This window comes from Mesocricetus auratus, unplaced genomic scaffold (assembly GCF_017639785.1).
Source record: "Mesocricetus auratus isolate SY011 unplaced genomic scaffold, BCM_Maur_2.0 Super-Scaffold_100010, whole genome shotgun sequence".
NCBI classification, from domain to species: Eukaryota; Metazoa; Chordata; class Mammalia; order Rodentia; family Cricetidae; genus Mesocricetus; species Mesocricetus auratus.
This window is the reverse complement of record NW_024429194.1, coordinates 30,323,234-30,340,773: the sequence shown is the minus strand read 5'-3', so window position 1 is coordinate 30,340,773 and position 17,540 is coordinate 30,323,234. Positions and strand designations below refer to the sequence as shown.

The following is a 17,540-nucleotide window of genomic DNA, read 5'->3' as shown; positions in this document are numbered from 1 at the left end:
GGAGTAAGTAGTTCCCCCAGACTTGCCTCCAGCAGAACTGCCTTCTTGCTGGCTCTTAGGAAGGGCTTGTTTGATGGACCAGAATAGTATCTATCCTTCGTGACAAAAGTGGCTGCTCCTGGAAAGTGAATTCCTTGGCGACCAAGTCTGGTACCAAAAAGGCCCATTGTGTCACTTCTGTCTGAGAGGGATAACTTCATCAAGTCTGACAAAGCCTCTGATTCCTCCCTCAGCTGTGCCCCTCCCCCATTCTTGACATGCGCTGTCTCAGACGCTTTCTAGCTCACAGCCAAGGTACAGCCCTAGGCTGGCTTCCTTACACAGAAATAAAGGGCAACCCTGAGAGGAAAACACTTGACTCAGCACTGGAGCAGTCCCAAGAGGGACAGGAGCACAGACAGGGCTTGCTTTGGCCAGACACGATTCGATTCCCCTCAACCCGCTGCTGGAGGTGCTAATTCAAGCAAGTCTGGCTGCCACGTTCACAGCCATTCTTTCTGCTTTTGGGAACTTCAGAATACCTGAACTCACTGTCTGTCATGAACATGCGGCTCATCTTGTTGTTCTGGTTGTCATTCAGGGTTTAGTTCCTCTGCTTTTATCCATGGTCCCCACAGCAACTTCTGGCAGGTGTCTTAGGGGACTGCTGGTGTTCCCAGAGGTGGGCTGTCACCCTGAGTTTTATTATGCATGCCAGTCTCTGTTTCCTCTTATTTCTTTGTCTGCTCAGGCAGCCAAGATGGCACAGAGACAATGGCTCATTAAGAAGAAAAGTTTATTTCTCTCTGTTCTGAAGAGTGAAGGTTCAAAATCAAAATCTACCAGCAAGTAGATTTAATCGTGAGGTCTCTTCTGGCCTATGCACACAGGACCTCTTTTTTCATGTATGCATGGGGTGGAGAATGGGAAAGCAAGCTTTTTGGCATCACTTCAGAAGGCCACTAATCCCACAAGGAAGGCTTCATCGTCATGACCTCATCTAGCCTTGACTACCCCGAAAGACCTCATTTGTAAGAACCACCACAGTAGGCCGATTAGAGAAGAGCACGCAGTTCTTCAGAGATATGAACTCCTGACAGCACAAATGAGTGCAAGCACGCTGAGAGAAAGAAGCCATACGTAAAAGACTGCGCGTGGTGAGGTGACTCGGTGGCTAAGAGCACTGTATTTGCTGAGGGCTTGGGTTTGATTCCTACCATGTGATGGCTCACAGTGTCTGCAACCTGACTCCAGGGCAGCTAGTACCTTCTGACCTGCCCTGGTACCAGATACGCACATAATAAATACCAACATCTTCAATCAGGAATACACTGAGTAGAAACCAGCCAGACACACTACAAGACAGGCTTAGTGGCTTAGGAGGGAAGGGCTGCTGAGGGTCATCCTTGCACTGACCTCCATCTGTGCCTGTCTGGTATCAACAACCCTGGTGCTTTGGTCCTGACTTTGGCTCTTCTTTACATTTTACCAAAAGGACACTAATGACCTGAGAAGGGACATTAATTGCCTCAAGCAGAATGAAAGCTCTCATGTAAAGCATTTGAGCTATCTGATAACTGCCCAGTTCTGACTGGTTTGTGTTACTAGGACTCGTGAGCAGCTTGATGTATATTACTATGGGCTGAAGCCTCTCAAGACCTGGACACCCTTCACAGAATGGCTATGTGGTCTGTGGCTACTATAAATAACACTGAGCATCTGCATAAAAACTGCTGCATGATCACGTGGGTGAAATAGCTAGATGGTGTTTCAGGTTTCAAGAAACTGCCAAACTACTATCATTTTCAGTCCTCACCAGCAGTACCCAACAGTTCCACTTGTGCCACTAACATGTGATCCATCATTTAAACGTGAGCCCTTTAAACATTTTTTAATATGTACTGGTGATTTGCCTACATTATGTCTGCATACCAATTATGTGCCTGGTGCCCTTGGAGACCAGAAGGGAGTATCAATCTGGAATTACCGATGGTTTATGAGCTATCATGTGGGTGATGGGAAATAAATTCAGGACTTTGCCAAGAACAGTCAATGCTCTTATGACCTCACCAGCCCCAACATTAGTAATTTTAATGAGTATAAATAGTTTATCATGTGGTCTTTACTGATATTTCAGTGAGGACTGATGTAGCCGGATATTTCTTTAGGCGGCCAGCTCACAAAAACTACATGGAGACTTTTTAATGAAAGCTTGGCTTGTAGTTTAGGCTTGTTTCTAAATTAACCTGTTTCTATTAACTAGTTCTTATAACTTAAGTTAACCTGTTTCTATTCATCTATGTGCTGTCATGTGGCTCATAGCCTTTATTTCTTCTCCTGCATGTCTTGCTCCCTCTGTCTGCTGGTGACTCCCTTCTTCCCCAAGACCTCTCTGTCCCCAGATGTCCCACCCAATTCCTGCCTAGCTACCTGCCATTCAGCTCTTTATTAAACCAATCACAGTGACACATTTTTACATAGTGTAAAGGAATATCCAGCAGACTAATAGCATTATCTTACTAAGTTATAAGAAACTGGACACCCATATGTACACACACACACACACACACTCTCACTCTCTGTGCTGACTGACTGGTTTCTATGTCAACTTGACATAGGCTACAGTCATCAGAGAGGAGGGAACCTCAATTGAGAAATGTTTCCATAAGATCAAGCTGTAGGTAAGCTTGTTGGGTATTTTATTAATTAGTGAATCATATAGGAAGGCTCAGTTCATTGTGGGTGGGTTCATCCATGGGTTTGGGGGTTCTGGGTTCTGTAAGAAAGCAGGCTGGAGGGGTAGTAGATCAGTATTCATCCCGGGTATACACACAGACTTTGGACTCCCATCCAACAATGTGAGGTGCACTCTCACCCTGAACTCTTGGGGGAGGGTCTAGGCCCTGCCTTGGATGAAATGACAGACTATGGACACCCCCATGGAGGGCCTCACCCTCCCTAGGGAAATGAGGGGATAATGAGGGGGGCTAAGGGGAGGACACGGGAGGAGGGGAGGGAAATGGAGAGGGACCTGGAACTGACTTGTGAAGCAACCTTGTTTCTAGTCTAAATTTAAACTTAAAAATAAAAAAAAAGAAAAAGAAAAAGAAAGAAAGCAGGCTGAGAAAGCCATGGGGGGTTGGCACAAGCCAGTAAGCGGCACACCCCTCCCTTCATGGCCTCTGCATCAGCTCTCTTGCATACAGGTTCCTGCCTGCCTTCAATGATGGACCATGATGTGGAAGTCTAAGCCAAATTAACTCTTTCCTCCCCTGCTTCCTTTTGGTCATGATGTTTCAACATAGCAAAAGTAACCCTAACTAGGATGGACAGATGGGGACACACACACACATTATTACAATCATATACACATATACTCACACATAAATTAACCTTTTTTAAAAAGGTTGACTTGAAAGACTGTCACTGCTTGACCATAACTGATTCTTATAGATTTTCTTAAAGTGTTGATTTTATTGATTAATACATGTCAAGTGTAGAAAAGGCTTAAACATGTACAATGTGTGTTCTTATCAATCACTTGTTTCATTAATAAGGAAATCATGGGATCCTGCTATACTGGTGTCATCAGTAACAGTAACAGTATACTTCTGCTTCCAGAACTCACCCTGCCTGTTCAGGGTACCTCTCCCAATGCAGTGCAGACAGATCCACACTGGCTGTTCCACAAGCTGGCCTAATGCAGCTACCCAAGGAGCCAGATAGCACATTTTACTTTATTAAACATTAAAGCACAAATGGATGCTCCCGGTAAAAGAGGGCTGAAGGACACCACAGGAGAGGAAGGGGCATTTAGGGACAGAGCCACACAGCAGAGACCAACTTCACAAAAAGGGCTCAATATTGATTTCTAGACAGGAACAGGGCATGGTCAGCTCAAATTTGGTGATAACATCAGGATGAAGGACACCTAGCTTCCCAATGCTTTGACCCCGGGCAAAGATTTCAGCACACCACCCAGGGAAGAATGCAGAACCTGAAACAGAGAGGGAGAAAAATCAATGTTTCTTCTGGGGAAAAAAAGAAGCCAATAGCCATTTAACACTAAAAGCCTGCGGGTCTCCTTTAAAAATAACCATTCTTCTTTAAGTCACTGGCTATGAAAGTGCACCCTCACACCTTCTAGTATTAAGAAGCACTTACTGTGTTACACCAAGGAACTCCTGCAAGGAAAAAAACAATCAAGAACAAATCCGAAAATGAGAACCCTATACTTCTGATCATGGGGGCTGAGCTGGGAGGAAGCTGCAGCACTGCTACCAGAGTCTTAGGGCAACTAAGTCCCCAAAAGGACACAGGGACCAAAAGGAAAATGATGAGCCTGCATGGATGGAGCAGGCTGGGAAGCAGGCTCCCCACATCAGTACCTGCTGGATAAGAAATCTACTACAGCACCACTCACTCCTTACCATGTCACTCTTCACTGTATTACACAGGAAACCCACAATGAATACCCCTGCCACAGGGACCTGCACATGTGATTACAGGCCACATCGCCAGAATGCAACCCGTGTCCCTGACTGAAAAGAGCCCCCTAAGCATACTGGAATATCGCCTGTAAAGTCCCAGTGAAAGCCCACCCCATGCCAGCGCCCTGTAAAGCCTCAGTGAAGGCCCACCCCATGCCAGCCCCACACCAATCCTAGCTGATTCCTGTTTTACTTCAAGAAAGCCAGAGCTTTCTTCATCTGATCCAGAGCACTGCTCCATCTTCCCACCCAGTAACCATTCTTGAGGCTTAATCAGCTGCAAGTGAACCAACAAGCCCGGAGGCCCACTCCTTAGCCACTAAATTACCAGTGCCACAGAAGGCTTATCAACACGCCGGACTCTGCTCTAGTTTAAAAACAATGCTGATTCATTTCTCTCAACACCCACTTGAAAAGGGATCAGGCCCAAGGCTCCTGAAAGATTCAAGCATAATGTTTACTGGCTTGAACTATAAATACCCAGCAGAGCTGGGCCACAAGCCTGCAGTCTGCCACTGAGTGAGTGCATTATTTATGGGGGTACAAACTGCTGCATATCTAATAGCTCCAAGGTCAGCATAATTAAGAACACAGAATTGGATGGGTGGATAGGGAATCTGCTACTGTTGAGTTGATGCCATAGAGACAGACTGCACAGACTTCCCAATCGATGTGGAGAGATACTGGTTTCTATTCTCAGGAAAGAACGGGAAAACATTTTTGTCATTCTTAACCTCAAAGCAACATGGCTATAGATTTCTTTCTTCACATCTCATCAAACTCAGTGGCTCTGCTTCAGAGTCGAAGCAAGCATTTAAAGTGCTGCAGTTGGCTCTGTGCACTAAGCCACACCCAGGACTCGGTGAGGAAAATAACGGTATTAAACAACTCAGGAACGAAACTGGATAGATAACAGTAGTCTGGCAGGGATAGTAATTATGGTTAAATCTGATAAAGATGGCATACTTTCATACTTTCGAAATGAAAATATAACTTAAAAGACAACATTACCCATTAGTAAAAAAAAAAAAAAAAAAAAGAAAAAACAAGACAAGACTGTGAACTACACCCAACAACAGGAGAAACAGGAGGCAGGGAAGGAGGTTAGCTGTCTTAAAGGCAGAATGAAAAGGACTTTTCAAATGACAAGCCAAGGACCTTGTAGTGTACTCAGCGCCCCTGAGCTAGGGCGAGCCCAGACCCCACGCTCCCCTTCCCGGAGACAGGGCTGTGAGCACACACAGGCACTACCTGACAAGGACTCTGGCCTGTCAGAGAGGCCACCAGGAAAGGAAATGCCCAAGACCTTCCCAACAGCCTTGCTGTAACGAAAGATTTCCTTTTATCTATTTTCCATTCCAATTTGATTGGATTCATTTTTACTGAAGCATAAAACCAAACGATTTCAGAATCTAAGCCAGATGTGCTGGCTCTGACAATGTTAGCAAAATAAAGCCTCAGATAAGAAATCACAATTTTTACCTCATATAACATTTTGATTCAGCATTTTTTAAGTAAAATTCAGTTATATTCTTCTTCAGTTGCCAGGGTTACCTTGCCTACAAATTTGGGCCAAACTTTGCTTTAGTTCATTAATCAACTAGGTATATAGTAACAAAAATATTTATACTAGTAAATTATTTCAGAGAAAAACAAAGAAAATTCATATTCAAGGCTATGTAACATGTTCCAAAGCAAGAGTATAAAAAGTGATTAAAATGTCTGAAGTTCACGCTTTCACATGGGCTCGAAGTCACAACTGCTGTTCAAAGGTGAGCCCAGGATGGGATCCCTATAGCCATGAGCTCAGTTTGGCCATACCACACACCTGGACTCGTGAGGATAACTCTGTCTTGCACCACCATTTTCTCACTTCTAACCAGTCAGATGATGGCATAAACACCTACCAATGAGTCTCACGTTTCCTGTTCAATTAGAACAAACTGAGGTTCTGTTCTCCAAATACACAAACTGAAAAGCATGCAAAAAGGGCCTCTGAGAGGCAGTGAGACCCTTAAGAAACAAACCCTCCACTTGACTGATGGTACAGATGACTGGAAATGTTGGCGGTGCGTGCGTGAAGTAAAATTACAAAAACAGAAACATTCGCAATACTTTAAAACTTAGAACAGAGCAAACCAAACTCCAAGAACAGAATTTCCTCACTAAAAAAACACAGGGCCAGAGCCCACAGTAAGGGTCCAAGGCCTTCTAGATGTAAGGATGTTGTCAATGGAAAAGATCATAGCTCTCAACTTAAAGGGAATAAGAGACAGTTTATTCTGGAGCTTTTTTAGTGACCATTGCCTAGGAACACAGATTTAGGTTAAATTCCATGTTCTAATGCAGAAGTAGTTTCATGGGGCTTTTATAGTTTTATACAACAAAGAAAGACATAAATCAAGGCCAAATTTAAAATGCATTGGTAGGTATGTATATCAGAGAAGCAGGTATGTCAAGAGATGGGGAAAGCTTTTCAATAAGCCTAAAATATTATCTGAGAACATTCTTAGCTTTTGGTGGGACCTAGTGTCCTGTTAACAGCTTTTATGAGGTTTTTATTTATTATCCTGAGATGCTAGTTCAGAAGCAGAGTTAGCTAAGGCATGGCTGCTCCAGAAGGCTAACACTAACTCAAGACAAATTAATTAGTTAGCCTGTGAACCTACAAAATCCCAATCTCTTCACACTATTGAAATTCCAATTGGTCCAGCAGTCTCTGCAGACACACAAACTCCTTGCAGGAATTTCTTTTTGCTTACAGCCATTCTGTTTCTTTCAGGAATTTGTTCACAATGTCCACTGCTGGTCAAAGAGGTGGTTCACTCAGCTCAGTACCCTGACAGATGGATGTGACCCAAAAGCTCCCGCTAGAACTAATACATCATAAAGTCTGTCTGAAAACAAATGACATCATATCCGAAGGCCACAGCCTCGGCTTTCAGAAAATCAGACCTGAACTGCAGCCAAAGCTGCCTCTATCAAATCACAAACAAAAATGTATCTCGGGAGACGAGGCAACATGCTGTGTCTACAGAAAGGACTGCCCATGCCTTGTGGACAGGAACTAAGATTCAGACTCTAGAGTCCCTTCACTCTCTCCCACTGAGGAAGAGCACAGAAAGAACGGTGCAGCACACCAACTCCTATCTGTATCTGCATGAGGTCCATGCCACGAGAAACTCAAGGTTTTTCATGAATCCTAGCCCAGTTATTGGAGTCTAAGGCAGAACACACTTTGGGAAAATGTTGCTCTCTATTGCAACACACGTGAGAGCCCAGACAAAAGAAACACCAGTTAGACACAAAGAAGAGCTTAATTTCCCAAACTTAGTGGGGTGTGAATAAGCCCCTTAATTAAAGTCTTTGTGTCCTTGGGGTCATCCCTGGGCCCATAATCTAGCACAGCACCCCGTCTTTAGCATGTTTTCTGGCTAACTGACCATCAAAGCGTTTGGGAGTTCCTTCTCTTGCCCGTTGCCAAACACTTTTCACAGTTCCAGTTTGCTCCCATCTTTAGAGCTGCATTATATATAGCCTAGAGCTGGCAGAAGCTTCCCATACACTCACTCGTTTCTTTACTTTCATGAAGCATCGGGAGTACAAGCTTTGGTGGTAACTGAGCAGATAGACCCCTCATCTGAAAGCACCAGGGTGTGGGAAGGGGGAGGTGTGTGTGGTGTGTGTGTGAGTGTATGTATGTGTGAGTGTGTATGTGTGTGGTGTGTATGTGGGTGTGTGTGGGGGGGGGTGTATGTGTGTGGAAGGTTAGGGTGTGTGTGGTGTGTGAGTGTGAGTGTGTTAGTGTGTGTGGGGTGTGTATGTGTTTGGTGTGTGTGTGGGGTGAGTGTGTGAGTGTGTGTGTATGAGCACGTGTGAGTGTGTGTGAGTGTGTGTATGTGGGGTGTGGGGGGTAAGTGTGAGTGTGTAAGTGTGAGTGTGTATGTGTGTGGTGTGTATGTGGGGTGTGTGTATGTGGGGGTGTGTGTGTGTGGGAGGTGAGGGTGTGTGTGGTGTGTGAGTGAGTGTGGGGTGTGTATGTGTGTGGTGTGTATGTGGGGTGAGTGTGTGTGTATGAGCACGTGTGAGTGTGTGTGTGTATGTGGGGTGGGGGGGTGAGTGTGAGTGTGTGTGTGTGTGTGTGTGTGTGTGCGCGCGCCCAGACATTACAAGCACGAGGCCCTCATCTCACACTCCCGCCACTTGCTGGAGCCAGATTACTCCTTAACACTTTCCGTCAATGCTCTGAAATATCAGCTGCTCATTTAACTTTACTCTTCCCTTTCTTTATATTGCCAATATATATACTTTGAGATTCAAACTCATGGGGTATTTTATTATCCAAATGTAAAAAAAAGAAGAAAGAACATCATCATCAACAACAACAAACAATGAAATTAACAGGGTAGAGAAGACTGGTAAAGTACTGTGCTGTTGCTAATAACAGAGATCACCCTCAATAGCTTTCACCACACACACCCCCAAATTCAGGATGAAATGGAAAATGTATAACGGCAGATGCCAACTGAATCTGTCTTAAGTCTCTTCAAAATGACTGATTATGTAATAAGGGTAAAAGAAAAACAGTCAACAGTCTAACAACTTTGGGGCTGGTGCCTATCCCAACCCTACACACTTCTCAAAGGATAAGTAAATAAATAAGTAAACAAATACATCCTACTCAATTATACCCTCTATGAACACACAATTTCATTCTTAAGGGACCATTGTTCTGAGGTTTTAGAACAAGCAGATTTTTTGAGGACACAACAGAATCACACAAGAGGGAAAGAAGTTCATCATAGGTCAGGTGTTAACTTGTAAAAGAAAAGGCTCCAGGGTTCTAAGGAGCCAAAGCATCACAGCCAAGATATGAACACAAAAACATTTTTTTTTCTGATCTCAGTACACTCAGGAGAAAATGCCTCTGTAAAGACCATTAAATTTGTAAGGGGAGACTGAATAATTTCCGACTGGTAATATAAAACACCCATTTTCTACCAGATGTATACAATTCTTCACCTTGCATTTGAAGTGAATATTTATGGTACCTAAAGTCTATAAAGAGAGGGGACCTAATCCTTTGAATTTAATGACCATCTTTCATCCCTTTCTGAAGATCAAAAGAAAGAAAAACCCCTTACACAACTTTACAGTGCTAATCCCAACACACCTGCAGACACCATTAACTCTTACAGGGAAGCAGTGGGACTAGAGAGAATTGGAACTTACCAACTCATGGCTTGGGGAGGGCACCAGGATCAAAACCTGGCACCATATACTCTACCACAAATGAGGACAGGGACTCTTACAAGAAATCAGCAAAACCCAGATGACCTCGTCTTCTCACAGAGAAATGTCCTTAACAGAGAAGCATCTTTTGTCAGGCATGGTGGTTTACACCTGCCTTCACTTAGGAAGCAAAGTCTGGACTCCTCAGTGGACACTGTCAGAGGAATATAGCCTGCTTTCGCTCACTAAAATCTTCTTATAATGAAATATTTCAAATTATAGCACCAAATCCAGTTTTTGCTCTCATGGCTGCTACTTCCTAAGAGTTAATGAACAGAGGGGAAAGGGGCTGCATCCTCCTATCGGGTCAGCTCCTCTCATCCCCCAATGGGAGTGAGAGGTCTCAGAGTGTTGAACTGGCCAAACCCCTTGTGCAATGCAAGTTACAGATGGGAAGAAGAGAAGCACTAGGAGATTAGGAACCTTGCCCAAGGCAAGCAATAATATAGGCTAGAAAGCAAGCCAAAGGTGAAGAAGGGCCATGGCACATGAGGCTGCAGCAGGATGCTTGTAAGCTGCTGGCCAAGCTGCCCACCAACTTGTATTTGCAAACTTCCTCTGGCTTATGATAAATAAGTGCAGTTTAAAGAGGGAACAGAGCAGGCTGACAGTTTGTTACCTTTAAACTAGGCACATAACCCAGGTACACTCTGTGATGCTATTAATACCACACAATACTAGCAACACTGCAACCACAGAATACAACCCACATTTGGGGAAATAAAATTACATTAAAAACACTTATCTTTAAAATCTGTAAATGAGTGTTTTACCTGCATATATGTAGGGACACCATATTCATGCCTCAGAGGTCAGGAGAGTTACGGAGGGTTCTGAGTCACCTTTGTGGATGCTAGGAAACGAACCTAGGTTCTCCAGAAGAGTAGCAAGTGCTCTTAAACGCTGAGCCATCTCTCCTACCCCAGAAGTGCATTTTTTAAAGGCCTCACATAACAAAGAATCTTTAGGGAATACAGTTGAGTCTTAAATCAAGGCTAGCACTACAGACACACCGTGTAAAGTGTAGGCGGGCAGGAAAGGAGCAGTGCACCAGAGCCAACAGCAGAGGCTCATTCTGAGCTCAACTACAGATCTTAGAACTGGAAACAGCCCTGCAGACCACCTGCCTGTCCTACAGCTCACACAGGAGGAGAGAATCCGACATCAAGTAAACCACAGATTCCAGACTAGAATCCAGGTCCTAAATCCTGGCCAGAAGTCCTCCCTCTCATCCAGGGCTGCTTTTTCTGATGGCAGACCTAAAATCTCTTAAGTTTACTCCGATGAGTAATTTGCACATCTCTGATACCCTCATCCGTTTCTTCTTTTCCCAATAAGACTATGGTGCAGACAGGACACACACTTGTCATTTTACAAAAAAAGTAGCTAACAAAATTCTTTGAATTCAACAACACCACTTTAGTCCCAGCTACTTGAGAGACTGAGGCAGGAAGAGTCTAAGTCCAGCCTGAGCTGTAACAGTGAAGACCTACCTAAAAGTAAGTAAGTTAAAAGCCCCTAACTCCATGGTAAAGGTGAAAATACATGGCAATATCCAGTGTTGTTTTACTATGCCATAGCTGGTGGTGGTCCTGCATCCTAGGGCTAATAAGCAGTACATTGTACTGTTTTCATTTTACGCTTTCATTTATTTTGTAGGGGTGCACACCTGTGTGCCTGTGCACTATGTGCAGGTCAGAGAACTTGCTGAAGTGGGTTCTCTCCTTCTACCATGTGGCTCCTGAGGATCGAACTCAAGACTGTAAGCTTTACCCACTGGCCCAAGCAATGCATTATTATTATTTTAATTACATTTCCAATTTTGTTTACAGTCACATGTTTAAAAACATTTTTGTCATGCTTACACATCACAGTTTGCCAAATAATTCTTTAAGTACTTTATATTATATTAGAGTTTATTTACTATTGTAAATGGGCTTCTATAAACATGTATCGCTTGCTGCTCTTTCTTAAGTTTCCCCAAAGTTGTAGTATATAAGTAAAAGAAAATTCAAAACAAAAAATGAACCACTGCCCAAATTCACAATAAAATATATATTTCTCTTTTTTAAACAAAGCAGATTTTGAATTAATACAATTTTAAAAATTGGAATAAAAGTAGTTATAAAGGTTTCTAGAATGTAGCTTGTTAAATATCTTTGTGCATATACACACACATGCATATATATATATATATGAAACTTCTGAAGGTAGAGGTGGAAGGATCAGGATTTTAAGGCCAGCCTCAGCTATTAAGGAGTCTGAGGTACAAGATCCTGTCTCAATGTCCTCTAAAAATGTGAACAGCGATCTTTATCAACTTTCTAGTTTCCTAAATAAACTAGGCCAGATAAGCTACTAGAGTCTGGGCAGTGGGATCACCAAAGCAATCCCTCCTTTGAGTAAGGAGGAGACAAACAAAGAGGTGCTGGGACTACAGAATGACTCTACTTTGTTGAGGGGAAATGGCAGAAGCTACATTCCAAGAGAAGGAAGGTGGTCCAAATGTCTTGCTCTCAACAAATCCTTTGGATGAGGAATTGGTCTGTTAGTAAAGTGCTCTGGAAAAGAGATGAGGATGCTAACATTTGCTAGAGCTCCAGCGTAAACACCAGGGGACCTGTGCACAAGTTGCCAACTGAATGCAAACTACATTCATGAAACTGTTTCAGAACTCCCAGCTCAGATTTAGGCCTCCTTGGCTATAGCATAAACACTATTCATAATCTCTCTGACTACATATTACATGTGCAGGAAATCTGAAAGTCACAGGTTAAATATGTAATTGAAAAATAAGGTCTCATCTCAGTTTAAATTCCACTTTAATTATGAATAAACTTATTTTTAATGCTGAGAAAAGGGACTTTTAATGGTCTGAGATGGATATAGCTGATTAAAAATATCATGATATTAACTCTGGTGTGTGTGTGTGTGTGTGTATTTGCAAATTTATTGAAATACTTCTCAAGAAAGAAGCTGAATATTGGAGGCCTTTATAAATGAACCAGGGGCTTCTAACAAGCTATGTAATGCTAGGAACCTGTGCCCTTTACTCTGGTATGGGTCGGATCTTTACTCTAATTCCTACCTACTTTCAGTATAATCATGTTTCTTTTTGTACCTATATCCAATTTGACTGAGGACCTTTAAAAGTTATTTTATCTTTTAAACATTCAAATTGAATGTGATCATAAGATACTGTCCCCTCAATCTCTTCATGAATTTCAAAAAGCATTATCAATAAAATACGGTAAATTTGGGAAGCTAATTAGTACAATTTAACAAAAATCACAGTAATAACTGCAAATAAATACAAACAACCTACATAGCACTCTGTGAGAAAGATGGAACCCAGTCTTCATTACTGTGGTCAGAGTAAACAGCAAATGTCTGGGAGACTGGAATGTGATGCCAAAGGGAACATGGGGACTCCTTTCTGAACTCCGAATGTGAGAAACTTCCCAACTTAGAAAGTCAGATTCCAGAAGGAAAGAAATGAGTGAATGACTATATGATATTTAAAAATTTACATAAATGAGAAAATATGATCACATTTGTTCATACAAGGAAGATTCAGGTAAAATGTCAGTGAGATACCATTTCCCATCTATGAGACTGGAAACAGAATGAAAACAAACAAACAAACTATAGGACCTACAATTTAGTGTAAACAAGGCCTTCTCATCTGCTGCACCTACAGTATGAGAATCAAAGGTCTAAAAAGTGTAAATACCAATGTGTCCTTGGTCCCAATAACTCCACACTTGTAGGAATCTGTTCCCAGACCTCCCACAAAAATAAGTAAATAAGAAATGTAGTAGAGGGATCAGTAGTTTAAGACCATCAGTCTAAGCAACAAGTTCAAGGCCAACCTAGGCTATGAGACCTGTCTCAAAATCAAAACCATGCAACATTAAACAAAATAAAACAAAAGCCAAACTTTTCAGCAAGTACTTTTTAAGTTTGACTTCCAAACTACAAGGTTAGCATGGTGGAGTATTATCTACCCATAAGGAAGACTGGAATTGATCACCAGAAAATGGATTGGACCTCGTTTTTTTTGTTGTTGTTTGTTTTTTGTTTTGTTTTGTTTTTCAAGACAGGGCTTCTCTGTATTGTTTTGGAGCCTGTTCTGGAACTTGCTCGGTAGACCAGGCTAGCCTCGAACTCGCAAAGATCCACCTGCCTCTGCCTCCCGAGTACTGGGATTAAAGGCGTGCCCCACAACGCCTGGCTGGTGACCCTCGTTTCAAGTGAAACAAACAAGACTAAGTAAGACAAATGCTGCATCTAGCTTTTATGAAAGATCAAAGTACTTTGTGTAATGTACATATATGGAAGTCTCACAAGGATGCATATTATAGTATATAAATAACCAACACAATTTTAAAAGTTTAAATTTGTTTGGTCAATGTTAACCCTTCACTGAACAAATAAAAGTTGCTTACTTACTTAGTATGTAACAGACTCTAGGTTTGATCCCAGTGGTGCACACACCCACATATATAAAATTAAGTTTTATAGATTTTTATATACACTGCTATGCATATAGCACATAAGTGATACATAGCATATCTGCAGTATTAAAATTTAATCTAAGGGCAATTAAGAAAAAAGTGTCTGTCTATTAGCTGGGGAGACTAGAAGGTATTCTTGAAGAAGAGAACCGCCTGCCATGAGGATGGGGAGTCCGTTCTGGGTAGATCTGAGCAGAACCACTTCCTGCTGCTCTCTTCTTTGTCTGGGGAGAGTAAAGAAAATCCATCAGCCATGGATTCACTTTCTCCCTTAGGGATCAGGGTATGAACGCTGGGGAGTTGAAACAGCTCCCTTCACTAAGTACCGCTACTGAACCAGCTCCCTCCTGAGAGCCTGGGACCTGCTAAAGGGAGGCTTTTAACATCTTCAGGAAGAGTACTTCTGACAAAGGCCTGAGAGGACCCTCCTTGTTAACAGAAAAGAGCTGTGTGCTATGTATCTCTGTGTCATACATAGGAGCTGGCCTAAGCAGAGGATAAATAAACACTTCTGAGAATGTCTAAAAAAAGGTCTTTAGTGGATATAGTCATACTAACACCACCACCACAAAGGTCGCCATACTGTGTTACAACTGTATCAGAACACACTCAGTGTGGGAAAACACAAAGACAGTTAGTAAGTGTCAGTGAGTGGGGAGACCATTTCCTTACACACAGAAGTGAAGCAGTGACAATGAACATGCATTCACAAGTAAGACAGGCTGAGTGAATCACAAGGTAGGTGCTAGGGCTTCTGGGGTGCCCTGCAGCCCTGCTGTCTCTCCCCTCCCCCAGTCTTTCACCACTTCAAAGCAAACGAACAGTGCAGTACTGGGAGGTCTCAACCACAGAAGAGGTCCTCTTTGTCATAAGGTCCCAAGCTCCCAAACTTTTTAAACAAAGTCGAGGCCTTAGCAGAATAGTCTTTGCTGAAGGTACTGAGTTGGATATTCTCTTTAGAACACCTATATTATACTACAGGATGCTCTGTATAAACCAAACCATAAACTGAAACCTTTACTTCAACAATGAGTTTCCTAGCTCATATTACACGAAGACAGAGTGACAAGGGAAACGATTTCGCCCATGTAGTTTAGCATCAGAGATCTTTCGAAGGTGTCCTGAGAGGGGAATAAGGTCATGACCTCAGGTCAAGTCAATGACCACTAGGTGTTACTGTAACAGAAGGTGCCTAATAACCAGGGTGAGTACATATGGTATTGGGCTAAATGCGGGCAGGACAAGGTCATTTTTCTTTTCCTGAAATGAGTTCTGAGCAACATGAAAACTAGAGCTGTGAAATCTGTCTGTTCATCCAGGATCTTATCTCAAGTTAAACTGAACTTTCTGCAGAATTATATAAAACAAACAAACAAACAAAACAAAATCAAAACTGAACTAGGTAACCAGCTGAGGAGGAAAAAACACATGCAACTCAATGAGCCAGTCACAAACAAAGCCCAACACATTCTAAAGAAATTATTTTTGCTCAGCAACCACATTACTGTTCTAAACACAAAAATGCTGAGAATTTTCCTGGCCCACAAATGTTTTTTTTAAAGGCTAAGTGCATCTTAACATACATAATTTAGTTTGCAACAAACCACAGAAATGAAGGGAAAGCTGAAAAAAATGAAACATATATTTGCTATGATGATCTGATCAAATGCCCCTAAAACACTCTCTACTGAACTTTTGAAACCCTTAAAATACTCTGCAGTCTGCTAACAAGTTAAAGGTTCCTTTTTTCCTTTTCATGCAACTTGACCCCATTCTATCATCAATTTGACAATCTAGATCACTGTATGGTCTTAAATTGCAAAGGTGCTTAGAAAGTGAAAACTGTACGGTTAGCTTTCCCTCTGGCTGCAGTCACTGCCTTCAGAAAGCTGCTGTGGATGCCTGAGCAGCAGAGAGCTGCTCCTACATGATCAGCACAGTTACAGTCTAATGTCAACACCTTCCTCGGGATCCATGTGATGATCAGCCAGATGAATTTCTAGATTTCTCTCACATAATGGGCAGGGCCAAGGTTCTTATAGGAAGATTACATTCCTCTCTACTTACCCTCGCAGCAAAGCAGCAGAGAGGACGCTTGATGGCAAGCATTAAGAGCCAGAAAGAGATAAGGCCCAACTGATGTGAGCAAGAAACTCTGCTAAACAGACTAAGCTAAAATATAACTGCAAAGCCACTAGGGATCTTTAATTATTAAAAAGTAAACCATAAGCTGGAATAACAGAAGACAGCTCAGTATTCAAAAGTGGCATGAAACAGAAGTTCTTATTTTGTCTGTACTTGCCCTCCTCTGAAAACCATGTCCTAACACACATATTCTTTCCTACTGTGTGCATATATGTAAAATAACAGTAAGCTTGAAGAAAAGATATAGCTAAAAACATACTAACAACTAAATCCCTGTGCTAACAGACTGACTCAGGAGTCTGGAAGACAGTTTTTGTTCCTTAGTTGTGGTATATATGCATACATATCAGAGGGACAAATCCTGGCTTTCTGCTAACTTATTTTGACAAGCCATGTATTCAGACCTTGATTTTTCTGACCATAAAAAAAGACAATCATATTTGTCATTCAATAATCAAAACCGACTAAGAAATCCTTACGAAAAATGAAGAATAGGTGGGCAAGGAAATTTATAATGACACTAATTGTCCTTGGCTTGACAGCTCTTACAAAAAACACCCTATGAAAAAAGCACCCAGGAACTAGGCACATGCCCCAAAATCCAGGGAGCTGGATATAGTCACTGATGGTGATGGGAAACAAAAGTAATTTCCCTCTTCTCTGCAAAGAAATCCAGTTGAATACATTAGAAAATACCGATCAAGGCTACCCATGTGTAAAAGTTCTGTCAAAGCTTTTCAAAGTCATAAAAATTTTAAAACACTGGTATTGGACAGCCAAATATAGATTCAAAAAGAGAATTAAACCTTAAACTTAAATACTTATATAAAAAAACAAAGTAATAGGCCGGGCGGTGGTGGTGCATGCCTTTAATCCCAGCACTAGGGAGGCAGAGGCAGGAGGATCGCTGTGAGTTCGAGGCCAGGCTGGACCGACAGTCTCCAAAACAATACAGAGAAACCCTGTCTCGTAAAAACAAAAACAAAAAAAACAAACAAAAAAAAAAAAAACCAAAGTAATGGGTGTGGTTGCTCCAGTCAATCATCTCTGCACTCAGGAGGCAAAGGAGAAAGGACAAAGGGAAAAAAAAAAAGGAAGGCAAGTTTAGCCTAACCAG

General features: G+C 42.1%; 1 protein-coding gene across 3 annotated transcripts in view; it reads right to left on the bottom strand.

Moving 5' to 3' along the window:
• Nucleotides 1-3,697: 3,697 nt before the first annotated feature.
• Nucleotides 3,698-17,540, bottom strand: part of Farsb (phenylalanyl-tRNA synthetase subunit beta) — a 62,888-nt gene continuing 49,045 nt past the window's right edge. For 2 of the 3 annotated variants that reach the window (XM_040753240.1, XM_040753241.1), the window contains exon 17: nucleotides 3,698-3,976. In XM_040753240.1, coding sequence (XP_040609174.1) covers nucleotides 3,825-3,976 — 152 coding nt within the window. In that variant the 3' untranslated portion in view covers nucleotides 3,698-3,824. Of the gene's footprint in view, nucleotides 3,977-8,784; nucleotides 14,503-17,540 lie in introns of those variants that run through there. The other variant, XM_040753242.1, reaches the window with a different exon arrangement.